Source organism: Motacilla alba, chromosome 3 (assembly GCF_015832195.1).
Source record: "Motacilla alba alba isolate MOTALB_02 chromosome 3, Motacilla_alba_V1.0_pri, whole genome shotgun sequence".
Classification (NCBI taxonomy): domain Eukaryota; kingdom Metazoa; phylum Chordata; class Aves; order Passeriformes; family Motacillidae; genus Motacilla; species Motacilla alba.
Window position 1 is genome coordinate 2,029,582 of NC_052018.1, and position 14,131 is coordinate 2,043,712.

At 65.6% G+C, this 14,131-nt stretch overlaps 1 protein-coding gene across 1 annotated transcript in view; it reads left to right on the forward strand.

The window, feature by feature from the left end:
• LOC119698545 (ryanodine receptor 1-like) overlaps positions 1-14,131 on the forward strand; it is a 50,328-nt gene that overhangs the window by 23,573 nt on the left and 12,624 nt on the right. The window contains 12 exon segments of the mRNA XM_038130521.1: positions 7,376-7,463; positions 7,562-7,654; positions 8,598-8,612; positions 9,277-9,447; positions 9,928-9,987; positions 10,709-10,843; positions 11,102-11,214; positions 11,796-11,892; positions 12,498-12,604; positions 12,966-13,017; positions 13,435-13,515; positions 13,967-14,066. Coding sequence (XP_037986449.1) covers positions 7,376-7,463; positions 7,562-7,654; positions 8,598-8,612; positions 9,277-9,447; positions 9,928-9,987; positions 10,709-10,843; positions 11,102-11,214; positions 11,796-11,892; positions 12,498-12,604; positions 12,966-13,017; positions 13,435-13,515; positions 13,967-14,066 — 1,112 coding nt within the window.

The window sequence follows — 14,131 nt, forward strand, 5'->3', positions numbered from 1 at the left end:
CCGAAACCCCGGGGGGCACCTTCAGATCCCCCCCAAACCCCAGGAATTTTCCCTGACCCCCTGGGAGTGCCCCAGATCCTCTGGGAGTTCCCCCAGCCCTTGGCTGGACATCACCCAGGAGCTCATTTTGGTGAGACCCCAAATCCTGGGGGGGCACCCCCAAATCCCAGGGGGCACCCCAAATCCCAGGGGACACCCCCAAATCCCGGGGGATGCCTTCAGACCCCCCCCAAACCCCTGTGAGTCCCCCAAATCCTCTGTGAGTCCCACAAATCCCTTGGGAGTTCCCCCAGCCCTTGGCTGGACGTCACCAGGAGCTCATTTTGGTGAGACCCCAAATCCTGGGGGGGCACCCCCAAATCCTGGGGGGCGCCTCCAATCCCATGGGACCCCCCGGGACCCCCCCTGAACCCCGTTTTCCCCCCAGAGGCCGTGGTCAGCAGCGGGCGGGTGGAGAAATCCCCCCACGAGCAGGAGATCAAGTTCTTCGCCAAGGTCGGGGGGACCCCAAAATCGGGGACGGGACACCCCAAAAACGGGGAGGGGACACCCCAAAAATGGGGAGGGGACACCCCAAAAACGGGGAGGGGACACCCCAAAATCAGGGAGGGGACACCTCAAAATCAGGGAGGGGACACCCGAAAAACGGGGAGGGGACACCCCAAAAACGGGGAGGGGACACCCCAAAAACGGGGAAGGGACACCTCAAAATCGGGGAGGGGACACCCCAAAAACGGGGGGACCCCAGAAACTGGGAGGACACAGGACAGGGTGGTTTTGGGGTCTCTGTGGGGTATTTGGGATTTCTGTGGGGTATTTGTGGGGTATTTCGTGTCTCTGTGGGGTATTTGGGGTCTTTCTGGGTTCTTTGGGGTCTCTAAGGGGTATTTGGTGTCTCTGTGAGGTATTTGGGGTTTTTGTGGGGTATTTGGGGTCCCTAAGGGATATTTGGGATTCTTAGAAGTTTTGGGAGGTGTTTATGGGTTCTTTGGGGTTTTTTGTGGGGTATTTGAGGTTTCTGTGGGGTATTTGGAGTCTTTATGGATTCTTTGGGGTTTCTGTGGGGTATTTGGGGTCTCTTAAGGGGTATTTGGGGTCTCTACGGGTTATTTGGGGTCTCTATGGGGTATTTGGGGTTTCTGTGGGGTATCTGGGGTCTCTAAGGGGTATTTGGGGTTTCTGTGGGGTATCTGGGGTCTCTAAGGGGTATTTGGGGTCTCTACGGGTTATTTGGGGTCTCTATGGGGTATTTGGGGTTTCTGTGGGGTATCTGGGGTCTCTAAGGGGTATTTGGGGTTTCTGTGGGGTATCTGGGGTCTCTAAGGGGTATTTGGGGTCTCTGTGGGGTATCTGGGGTCTCTGTGGGGTACCCGGCCTCCCGTGTGTTTTTTGGGGTTCCCTGGGGGTTGTGGGGTGCCTCTGACCCCCCTGTGCCCCCCAGATCCTGCTGCCCCTGATCAACCAGTACTTCCACAACCACTGCCTCTACTTCCTGTCCACGCCGGCCCAGGTGCTGGGCAGCGGCGGCCACGCCTCCAACAAGGAGAAGGAGATGATCACCAGGTGGGACCCCAAAATCCCACCCCCAAATCCCACCCCCAAACCCCCCCGAGCCCCAAATCCCAACCCCAAAACCCTCCCAAAATCCCACCCCAAAATCCCACCCCAAAATCCTCCCGAGCCCCAAATCCCAGCCCCAAAACCCTCCCAAAATCCCACCCCAAAATCCCACCCAAAAATCCCAACCCCAAAATCCCCCCCGAGCCCCAAATCCCAGCCCCAAAACCCTCCCAAAATCCCACCCCAAAATCCCCCTGAGCCCCAAATCCCAACCCCAAAACCTCCCCAAAATCCCACCCCAAAATACCCCAAGTCCCAAATCCCACCCCAAAATCCCACCCCAAAATCCCAACCCCAAAACCTCCCCAAAATCCCCCGAGCCCCAAATCCCAGCCCCAAAACCCGCCCAAAATCCCACCCCAAAATCCCACCCCAAAATCCCCCCAAGCCCCAAACCCCACCCCATCACCCCCAAACTCCTGGTGTGGGATCCCCAGGTTTGGGGTTTTGGGGACCCCCCCTGACCCCTTTGTGTCCCTCCCTGTGGGGTTTGGGGTTTTGGGGACCCCCCCTGACCCCCTTGTGTCCCCCCCCAGCCTGTTCTGCAAACTGGCCGCGCTCGTCCGGCACCGCGTGTCCCTGTTCGGTAACTGGGGACACTGGGGACACTGGGGGGGGACATTGGGGACACTAGGGGGACATGGGGGGACACTGGGGGGACACTGGGGGGACACTGGGGACACTGGGGGGACACTGGGGGGACACTGGTTGACACTGGGGACATTGGGGACACTGGGGGGACACTGGGGGGACACTGGGGGACACTGGGGGGGACACTGGGGACATTGGGGACAGTGGGGGGACACTGGGGACACTGGGGTGGACTGGGGGGACACTGGGACACACTGGGGGGTCACTGGGGACACTGGGGTGGACGGGGGGGACACTGGGCCCAGCTGATGTCCCTGTCCCCCCCCAGGGACAGACGCCCCGGCCGTGGTGAACTGTCTGCTCATCCTGGCACGGTCCCTGGACGCCAGGTGGGGACAGCGGTGACACCGCGGCCACGTGGCCGTGTGTCCATCCGTGTGTGTGTGTCTGTCACTGTGTCCCCAATGTCCCAGTGTCCCCAAGGTCCCCGTGTCCCCAGGACGGTGATGAAGTCGGGCCCCGAGATCGTCAAGGCCGGGCTGTGTCCCTGTGTCCCCAATGCCCTGGATGTCCCTGCTGTTCCCAATGTCCCCAATGTCCCTGCTGTCCCCAGTGTCCCCAATGTCCTGGATGTCCCTGCTGTCCCCAATGTCCCTGCTGTCCCCGATGTCCCCGATGTCCCCGTGTCCCCAGGACGGTGATGAAGTCGGGCCCCGAGATCGTCAAGGCCGGGCTGTGTCCATGTCCCTGTGTCCCTGATACCCCCGATGTCCCCAATGTCCTGAGTGTCCCCGATATCCCCGATGTCCTGGATGTCCCCGATGTCCCCAGTGTCCCCAATGTCCCCGGTGTCCCCGTGTCCCCAGGACGGTGATGAAGTCGGGCCCCGAGATCGTCAAGGCCGGGCTGCGCTCGTTCTTCGAGTCGGCGGCCGAGGACATGGAGAAGTTGGGGGAGCAGCTGCGGCTGGGCCGGGGGACCCCGACCCGCGCCCCCACCAAGGGCGTGGCCCAGAATGTCACCTACACCTCGGTGGCGCTGCTGCCCGTGCTCACCGCCCTCTTCGAGCACCTGGCACAGCACCAGTTCGGGGACGACGTCATCCGTGAGTGACCGGGGGACAGGGGACAGCCAGGGGGACAGGGGGACAGCTGGGGGAACAGGGGGACAGGGGGACAGAAGTGGGGACAGCAGGACAACAGGGGGACAGCAAGACAGTGGGGACAGCAGGGACAGAAGGACAGGAGGGACAGGGGGACAGCGAGGGGGACAGCGGGACAGGGGGACAGCAGGGCAGGGGGACAGCTGGGGGGACAGCGGGACAGGGGACAGCAGGGGGGACAGGGGGACAGGAGGGACGGGACAGCGAGGGGGACAGGGGGACAGCTGGGGGGACAGGGGGACAGGAGGACAGAAGTGGGGACAGGGGGACAGCAGGACAACAGGGGGACAGCAAGACAGTGGGGACAGCAGGGACAGAAGGACAGGAGGGACAGGGGACAGAGAGGGGGACAGGGGGACATGTTGGGGTCTGGCAACATGGTGGGGACAGGGGGCTTGGGGACACAAGGACGTGTTGGGGACGTGTTGGGGTGTGGGTGGGGAGGACACGGTGGGGACATGGTGGGGACAGGAGACGTGTCTGGGAGGGTCAGGGTCATAGGGACACAGTGGGGACACGGCGGGGGGACATGGGGACACGCTGGGGACACGCTGGGGCCAGCCAGGGCGGGGGGTGACACCGCTGTCCCCGCAGTGGACGACGTGCAGGTGTCCTGTTACCGCATCCTGTGCAGCATCTACAGCCTGGGCACCGCCCGCGGGCCCCTCGTGGACAGGTGGGGACCCCAAAATCCCCGGGGGGGGACCCCAAAACCTCGGGAGGGACCCCAAAAACCCCGGGGGAACCCCAAAACCCCCAACAGGGACCCTAAACTCTTGGGGGGACCCCAAAACCTCCAGCAGGGACCCCAAAACCTCAGAAGGGACCCCAAAACCTTGGTGGGGACCCCAAAAACCCCAGAAAGAGCCGGGGATTGGAATGGGCACACACATAAAACCATTTTGGGAGACCCCCCCCAAAATGTGTGAGGGGTTTGGGGCAGGGTCTGGGGGGTCCCTGGGTTAGGGGTGTCAAGGGGTGACGCCTGGATGTCCCCCGATGTCCCCAATGTCCCCTGGTGTCCCCGCAGGCAGCGGCCGGCCCTGGGCGAGTGCCTGGCCACAGCCATGGGGTGCCATGGGGTGCCATGGGGTGTCCATGGGGTGTCCATGGGGTGATGCCTGGATGTCCCCTGGTGTCCCCCGATGTCCCCAATGTCCCCTGGTGTCCCCGCAGGCAGCGGCCGGCCCTGGGCGAGTGCCTGGCCCGCCTGGCCGCCGCCATGCCCGTGGCCTTCCTGGAGCCGCAGCTGAACCACCTGAACCCCAGCTCCGTCTACAGCACCAAGAGCGCCCGCGAGCGCGCCCGTGCGTGTCACCTCTGTCACCCCAGTGTCACCTGTGTCACCTCTGTCACCCCGTGTCACCTGTGTGTCACCTGCGTGTCACCTCTGTCACCCCAGTGTCACCCCTGTGTCCTCCCACAGCCTCCTGCACCTCCCCACATCCCTACGTGTCACCTCTGGGTGTCCCCAACCCTGTCCCCATGTCACCCCCAGTGCTGGGTCTCCCCTCACGGGTCGAGGAGCTGTGTCCTGTCCCAGTATCCCCAACCCTGTCCCCGTGTCCCCAGTGCTGGGTCTCCCGTCACGGGTCGAGGAGCTGTGTCACCTCTGGGTGTCCCCAACCCTGTCCCCATGTCCCCCCCAGTGCTGGGTCTCCCCTCACAGGTCGAGGAGCTGTGCCCCCTCCCTTCGAGGTGTCCCCAACCCTGTCCCCGTGTCCCCAGTGCTGGGTCTCCCGTCACGGGTCGAGGAGCTGTGTCCCCTCAGGGTGTCCCCAACCCTGTCCCCATGTCCCCAGTGCTGGGTCTCCCCTCACGGGTCGAGGAGCTGTGTCCCCTCAGGGTGTCCCCAACCCTGTCCCCGTGTCCCCAGTGCTGGGTCTCCCCTCACGGGTCGAGGAGCTGTGCCCGGACCTGCCGGACCTGGAGCGGCTCATGGGTGACATCGGCGGCCTGGCGGACTCGGGGGCGCGCTACACGGAGATGCCACACGTCATCGAGGTGACGCTGCCCATGCTGTGCCACTACCTGCCCCGCTGGTGGGAGCGCGGCCCCGACGCCACCCCCCAGGGCCCCTGGGCCACCGACGTCACCGGCCACCACCTGAACGCGCTGCTGGGCCACATCCTGCGCATCGTGGTCAACAACCTGGGCATCGACGAGGCCTCCTGGATGAAGAGGCTGGCGGGTGAGGCTGCCCAGAGGGGCTGGCTGCGTCCTGCGGGGCATTCTAGGGGGTTCTGGTGGCCCCAGGGTGGTTCTGATGGCCCCGGGTGTGTCCTGCGGGTCATTCTAGGGGGTTCTGGTGGCCCCAGGGTGGTTCTGATGGCCCCGGGTGTGTCCTGCAGGTCATTCTAGGGGGTTCTGGTGGTCCCAGGGGTGTTCTGGTGGTCCCAGGGTGGTCCCATGGGTGTTCTGGTGGCCCCGGGGGTGTTCTGGTGGTCCCAGGGGTGTTCTGGTGGCCCCGGGGTTGTTCTGGTGGTCCCAGGGCTCACGGTGGCCGTTTTTGCCCCAGTGTACACGCAGCCCATCGTGAGCAAGGCGCAGCCAGAGCTGCCCCGGGGTGGTCCCAGCTGTGATTTGGTGGTCCCAGGGTGGTCCCAGGGGTGTTCTGGTGGTCCCAGGGATGTTCTGGTGGTCCCAGGGGTGTTCTGGTGATCCCAGGGGTGTTCTGGTGGCCCCGGGGTGGTCCCAGGGGTGTTCTGGTGGTCCCAGGGGTGTTCTGGTGATCCCAGGGTGGTCCCAGGGGTGTTCTGGTGGTCCCAGGGGTGTTCTGGTGGCCCCGGGGCTCACGGTGGCCGTTTCTGCCCCAGTGTTCGCCCAGCCCATCGTGAGCAAGGCGCGGCCCGAGCTGCTGCGCTCGCACTTCATCCCCACGCTGGGGCGGCTGCGGAAGCGCGCGGGGAAGGTGGTGGCCGAGGAGGAGCAGCTGCGGCTCGAGGGCAAGGCCGAGGCCGAGGACGCCGAGCTGCTGATCCGCGACGAGTTCTCCGTGCTCTGCCGCGACCTCTACGCGCTCTACCCGCTGCTCATCCGCTACGTGGACAACAGCCGGTGAGGACAGGGGGCACACGGGGCTGGGGACACTGCCACAGGGGCTGGGGACATGGCCAGGGCCTGGGGACACTGCCATGAGGGGCTGCTCTACCCGCTGCTCATCCGCTACGTGGACAACAGCCGGTGAGGACGGGCTGGGGACAGGGCCACAGGGGGCTGGGGACACTGTCACAGGGGCTGGGGACACTGCCAGGGGCTGGGGACAGTGCCAGGGGGCTGGGGACATGGCCAGGGGGCTGGGGACAGTGCCATGGGGGGCTGCTCTACCCGCTGCTCATCCGCTACGTGGACAACAGCCGGTGAGGACAGGGAGCACACAGGGCTGGGGACACTGTCAGGGGGCTGGGGACATGGCCAGGGCCTGGGGACACTGCCATGGGGGGCTGCTCTACCCGCTGCTCATCCGCTACGTGGACAACAGCCGGTGAGGACGGGCTGGGGACAGGGCCACAGGGGGCTGGGGACACTGCCAGGGGCTGGGGACACTGCCACAGGGGGCTGGGGACAATGCCGGGGGGCTGGGGACAGTGCCACGTGGCTGGGGACAGTGCCACAAGGTGCTGCTCTACCTGCTGCTCATCCGCTACATGGACAACAGCCGGTGAGGACAGGGGGCACACGGGGCTGGGGACACTGCCAGGGCCTGGGGACAGTGCCACGGGGCTGGGGACAGTGCCAGGGGGCTGGGGACATGGCTGGGGTCAGCCAGCCATGGTGGGGCTGGGGACACGGCCAGGGGAGTCAGCTGTGGTGGCCTTGGGGACACAGCCATGGTGGCCTTGGGGACACGACTGTGGTGACCCCAACCGTGGTGGCCTTGGGAACCCAACCCCAGTGGCCACAGGGACCAAACACCGGGGGAATCGTTAATGGTGGCCATAGGGGTGGTGGCCCCCCGGTGACATCCCGGTGACCCCCGGTGACATCCCCGTGTCCCCGCAGGGCCAAGTGGCTGACGGAGCCCAACGAGGACGCGGAGGAGCTGTTCCGCATGGTGGGCGAGGTCTTCATCTACTGGTCCAAGTCTCACGTGAGTGGGGGTCCAGGGGGCACCCAGGGGACCTTTGGGGGGGTCCCAGGTGGCCTTCTGGGGGTCCCTGACCCCCTCTCCGTGCCCCCCCACCCCAGAACTTCAAGCGTGAGGAGCAGAACTTCGTGGTGCAGAACGAGATCAACAACATGTCCTTCCTGACGGCCGACAGCAAGAGCAAGATGGCCAAGGTGGGCTGGGGTCCCCAAAATGCCCCGACCCCCGCCAGGACCCCCTGCCCGCCCGACCCCCCCCGGGCTGCATCCCACCCGACCCCCCCAGAGCCCTGGAACCACCCCAAACCCGCCTGAGACCCCTGACTCACCCCAAATCCCCACCTGAGACCCCTGATTCACCCCAAAATCCCACCTGAGACCCCTGACTCACCCCAAATTCCACCTTGGAGCCCTGATTCACCCAGAATCCCACCTGAGACCCCTGATTCACCCCAAATCCCACCTGAGACCCCTGATTCACCCCAAAATCCCACCCAAGACCTGATTCACCCCAAATCCCACCTGAGACCCCTGATTCACCCCAGAATCCTGCCTCAGGTCCCTAATTCACCCCAAAACTCATCTTGCACCCCTAATTCTCCCCAATACCCACCTGGTGTGCCCCAAAACCCCAACCCTGGGTGTTCCCACCCCACCCAACCCCCTGGTGCCCCCCCCATTCCCCCCCCTGCTGCCCCCCAGCCCCGTTCCCACCCCAAATCCCCATCCCAGGTGGAAAACAACGCTGTCCCTGTGTCCCTAACGGTGTCCCAGTGTCCCCAGCACTGTCCCCAGTGCTGTCCCCGTGTCCCTAACGGTGTCCCAGTGTCCCCAACGCTGTCCCCAGCACTGTCCCCATGTCCCTAATGGTGTCCCCAGCCCTGTCCCCGTGTCCCTAACGGTGTCCCAGTGTCCCCAACACTGTCCCCAGCACTGTCCCCGTGTCCCTAACAGTGTCCCAGTGTCCCCAACACTGTCCCCAGCGCTGTCCCCATGTCCCCAGCGCTGTCCCCGTGTCCCTAACGGTGTCCCAGTGTCCCCAACACTGTCCCCAGCGCTGTCCCCGTGTCCCTAACGGTGTCCCAGTGTCCCTAACTCTCTCTCTTCTCTCCCCCTCGGCTGCGGGTGCTGCTCCCAGTCTGGAGATGGACAGGTTAGCGGGGAGGGGGCTGGGGGGGCACAGGGGTCACCCCCAGGACCCCTCGGTGGGGTCACCACGGCTGGGACCCCCAAAACTCCTGCAGGGTCCTGTTCTGTGGGGTCACCACGGCTGGGACCCCCAAAACTCCTGCAGGGTCCTGTTCTGTGGGGTCACCACGGCTGGGACCCCCAAAACTCCTGCAGGGTCCTGTTCTGTGGGGTCACCACGGCTGGGACCCCCAAAACTCCTGCAGGGTCCTGTTCTGTGGGGTCACCACAGCTGGGACCCACCAGGACCCCTCTGTGGGGTGACCTTGGCTGGGAACCCCCATGTCCTGATGTCCTTATGGGGTTACTCCTGTCCCCCTGGTTATGGGGTCACTGCTGACCCTGTGTCCCTGTCCCCATGGTGTCCCTGCAGGGGGGTGGCTCGGAGCAGGAGCTGACACCGTGGTTATGGGGTCCCTGCTGACCCCGTGTCCCTGTCCCCACGGTGTCCCTGCAGGGGGGTGGCTCGGAGCAGGAGCTGACACCGTGGTTATGGGGTCCCCGCTGACCCCGTGTCCCTGTCCCTGTCCCCACGGTGTCCCTGCAGGGGGGTGGCTCGGAGCAGGAGCTGAGTCCCCTGTCCCTGCTGACCCCGTGTCCCTGTCCTTGTCCCCATGGTGTCCCTGCAGGGGGGTGGCTCGGAGCAGGAGCGCTCCAAGAAGCGGCGCCGCGGGGACAGGTACTCGGTGCACACCTCGCTCATCGTGGCCACGCTGAAGAAGATGCTGCCCATCGGCCTCAACATGTGCTCGCCCGCCGACCAGGAGCTGATCGCGCTGGCCAAGGGCCGCTACGCCCTGGTGCGTGCCCGGGGACACCTGGGGACACCCACAGATGTCCCCTGGGTTTAGGGACAAAGCCCTGGGTTGGGGACACGGCGCTGGCCAAGGGCTGCTACGCCCTGGTGCGTGCCTGGGGACACCTGGGGACACCTGGCACGCACCTGGGACCCCCCAGAAACACCCCTGGGACCCACAAGTGTCCCCTGGGTTTAGGGACAAAGCCCTGGGTTGGGGACACGGCGCTGGCCAAGGGTGGTCACTGCGCCCTGGTGCGTGCCCGGGGACACCTGGGGACACCTGGCACGCACCTGGGGACACCCACAGATGTCCCCTGGGTTTAGGGACAAAGCCCTGGGTTGGGGACACGGCGCTGGCCAAGGGTGGCCACTGCGCCCTGGTGCGTGGCTGGGGACAGCTCGGGGACAAACCCAGGGTTTGGGGACAGCCCCAAGGGTTTGGGGGCCCTTGCTGAGGTGTCCCCTGTGTCCCCCCCTGCAGAAGGACACGGACGAGGAGGTTCGGGAGTTCCTGCACAACAACCTGCACCTGCAGGACAAGGTGAGCTGGCATGGTCCCTGTGTCACCGTGTCCCCAGTGTCACCATGTCCCTAGTGTCACTGTGTCCCCTGTGTCACTGTATTGCCAGTGTCACTGTGTCCCCAGTGCTGATGTCGCAAATGCTGTCCCCCGGTGCAGAACACGGGCTCAGCACACTGGCAGATGGCCCTGGTGCTGATGTCCCCAATGTCCCCAATGTCCCCAGGTGGAGAACACGGGCTCGGCGCGGTGGCAGACGGCCCCGGTGCTGTCCCCAGTCAATGTCCCCAATGTCCCCAGGTGGAGAACACGGGCTCGGCGCGGTGGCAGATGGCCCCAGTGCTGTCCCCAGTCAATGTCCCCAATGTCCCCAGGTGGAGAACACGGGCTCGGCGCGGTGGCAGATGGCCCCGGTGCTGTCCCCAGTCAATGTCCCCAATGTCCCCAGGTGGAGAACACGGGCTCGGCGCGGTGGCAGATGGCCCCGGTGCTGATGTCCCCAATGTCCCCAATGTCCCCAGGTGGAGAACACGGGCTCGGCGCGGTGGCAGATGGCCCCGGTGCTGATGTCCCCAATGTCCCCAATGTCCCCAGGTGGAGAACACGGGCTCGGCGCGGTGGCAGATGGCCCCGGTGCTGTCCCCAGTCAATGTCCCCAATGTCCCCAGGTGGAGAACACGGGCTCGGCGCGGTGGCAGATGGCCCCGGTGCTGTCCCCAGTCAATGTCCCCAATGTCCCCAGGTGGAGAACACGGGCTCGGCGCGGTGGCAGATGGCCCTGGTGCGCCAGGCGGGGCGGGACGAGGACCCCGACAGCCCCGAGCAGGTCGTGCGCAGGGTGCAGGAGGTGTCGGCCGTGCTCTACCACCTGGAGCAGGTGCGGGGCTGGGGGTTTTGGGGGGGTTCAGGGGGGGTTTGGGGACCCCAGGTGACCCCAGGTGACTGCGGGTGACCCCCCCTGCAGACGGAGCACCCCCACAAGCCCAAGGTGGCCGTGTGGCACAAGCTGGGGGTGCTCTGTGCCCTTTGGGTGCTCTGCGGGTGCCCTGAGGGGTCCCAGGGGGTTCGGGGGTGCCCAGGGGGTTTTGGGGGTGCCCAGGTGACCCCAGGTGACCGCGGGTGTCCCCCCCTGCAGACAGAGCACCCCTACAAGTCCAAGAAGGCCGTGTGGCACAAGCTGCTGTCCAAGCAGCGCCGCCGCGCCGTCGTCGCCTGCTTCCGCATGACCCCCCTGTACAACCTGCCCAGGTGGGCACGGGGGCACGGGGGGCACTGGGGGCACTGGGGGGCACTGGGAGGCACTGGGAGGCACTGGGGGGGTACTGGGGGCACTGGGGGACATTGAGGCGGCACTGATGGGGCACTGGGAGGCACTGGGAGGGCACTGGGGGCACTGGGGGGCACTGGGGGGGTACTGGGGGGCACTGGGGGGCACTGGGAGTGGGGATGGGCACCCTGAGAACCCCTCAGGGCAACTGGGAATGTCCTTGGAGGTGTTTCAGCCCCGCTGGGTGACACCTGGCACCCCCTGGGTGACACCTGGGACTCTCTAGGTGACACCTGGTAGCCTTGGGTGACACCCGGCACCCCCTGGGTGACACCCGGCACTCCCTGGGTGACACCAGGGACCCCCTGGGTGATACCTGAGACCCCATGGGTGACACCGGGGACCCCCTGGGTGACACCTGGCACTCCCTGGGTGACACCGGGGACCCCCAGGGTGATACCTGAGACCCCGTGGGTGACACCTGGCCCCCCCCGGGTGGCACCTGGGAGCCGTGGGGGACGGGTGGCCCCCGGGCGGGCGCAGGTGACAGCCGTGTCCCCAGGCACCGGGCCTGTAACATGTTCCTCGAGTCCTACCGGCTCTCGTGGCTGGCCCGGGAGCAGCCGCCCTTCGAGGACCGCATGATCGACGACCTCTCGGTGAGAGCCAGCCTGGGGACACGTTTGGGGACATCCCTGGGGCTTGGGGACATCCCCAGGGGGTTTGGGGACATCCTTTGGGGTTTGGGGACATCCCCAGGGGGTTTGGAGACACCCTAAGACCCGCTTGACCCAGGGTTTGGGGATATCCTTTGGGGGTTTGGGGACATCCTGGAGCTTGGGGACATCGCTGAGGGATTTGAGGACAACCCCCAGGGTCTGGGGACACCTATCGGGGTTTGGGGACACTTATTGGGGTTTGGGGACACCTGTTGGGGTTTGGGGACACTGTTGGGGTCTGGGGACACCCCGAGGCCCCCCTGACGGGGGTCTGGGGACACTGTTGGGGTTTGGGGACACCTGTTGGGGTTTGGGGACACCTTTGAGGTTTGGGGACACCCCGAGGCCCCTCTGACGGGGGTCTGGGGACACTGTTGGGGTTTGGGGACACCCCGAAGCCCCTCTGACGGGGGTCTGGGGACACTGCTGGGGTTTGGGGACACCTGTTGGGGTTTGGGGTCACCTATCAGGGTTTGGGGACACTGCTGGGGTTTGGGGACACCCCGAGGCCCCCCTGACGGGGATTTTGGGGTTTCTGGGCGCAGAAGTCGGGGCGGGAGGAGGAGGAGGAGGAGGAAGAGGCGGAGGCGCGGCCGGACCCGCTGCACCAGCTGATCCTGCACTTCAGCCGCACCGCCCTGACCGAGCAGAGGTGACCCCAACCCGGGGGCACCCCAAAACCCGGGGCACCCCAAACCCCCGGGGGGACCCCGAATCCCCGGGGGGACCCCAAATCACACCAGAGCTGGGATCCAGAAACCCCAAACTCCTGCGGGGACCCCAAATCCCTGAGGGCACCCCAAATCCTTGGGGGGACCCCGAATCCCCGGAGGGACCCCAAATCCCGGGGGGACCCCAAATCCCACCGTGGGCACCCCAAATCCCGGGGTGGCCCCTCAGGCTGGGGGGAGCTCACACCCCCCGGGCTCACCTGGGGCCACCTGGGTCCCCTTTTGGGGGGTCCGGGGTGTCCCCCCCGTCCCCAACCCGTGTCCCCCTCCCCGCACCTGCAGCCACCTGGAGCAGGATCACCTGTACATGGCCTACGCCGGGATCATGGCCAAGGTGGGGCACCCCAAAACCGGGGCACCCCAAAAGCGGGGGGACCCCAAGGGCTGAGGGCTCGGGGGTTGGGGGTCCCCGAGGTCCATTTGGGGGTGGAGGGGCTGGGATTGGGGTGGGGTCTCAGGGGGATTTTGGGGGGAACCAGAGATGGGGAGGGTCCCTGGGGTTGGGGGGGGTCCCCAAAGTTTGAGGGGTCACGAGGGAGTTTGGGGTTCCCAAAGTTTGGGGGGTCTCAGGGGGATTTGGAGGCCCCCCAGGATTTTGGGGTATCACAGGGATTTTGGGGGGTTCACAGGAGCTGGGGGGGGGTTCAGGGATTGGGGGGAGGGGTTTTGGTGGTCCCCAGTGATTTTGGGGTGCCCCAGGTTGTTTTTAGGGGGGGGTCCTAATTTGGGGACTCCCCCCCCATTCCCCCAGAGCTGCCACATAGAGGAGGGGGAAGAGGAGGAGAAGGAGGAAGAGGAGAAGGAGGAGGAAGAAGCCGAGGATTCGTTTGAGGTGGGGAGGGGACCCCAAAACCCCTGATCCCCCTGACCCCTGTGGTGACCCCTGCGGTGACCCCTGTGACCCCCCCAGTGTCCCCAATGTCCCCTATGACCCTCCCAATGTCCCCAATGTCCCCATGTCCCCAGGAGAAGGAGATGGAGAAGCAGAAGCTGCTGTGACCCCAATGTCCCCGGTGACCCCCTGACCCCCCAATGTCCCCTGTGACCCCCAATGTCCCCAATGTCCCTGGTGACCCCCCTGTGACCCCAATGTCCCCGTGTCCCCAGGAGAAGGAGATGGAGAAGCAGAAGCTGCTGTGACCCCAATGTCCCCGGTGACCCCCCGACCCCTGTGAACCCCAATGTCCCCAATGTCCCCGGTGACCCCCTGACCCCTGTGAACCCCCAGTGTCCCCAATGTCCCTGGTGACCCCCCTGTGACCCCAATGTCCCCGTGTCCCCAGGAGAAGGAGATGGAGAAGCAGAAGCTGCTGTCGCAGCAGGCCCGGCTGCACACGCGGGGGGCGGCCGAGATGGTGCTGCAGATGATCAGCGCCTGCAAGGGTGAGTGACCCCGAGTGACCACGAGTGACCCCGAGTGACCGCTGAGTGACCCTCTGGTGACCCCA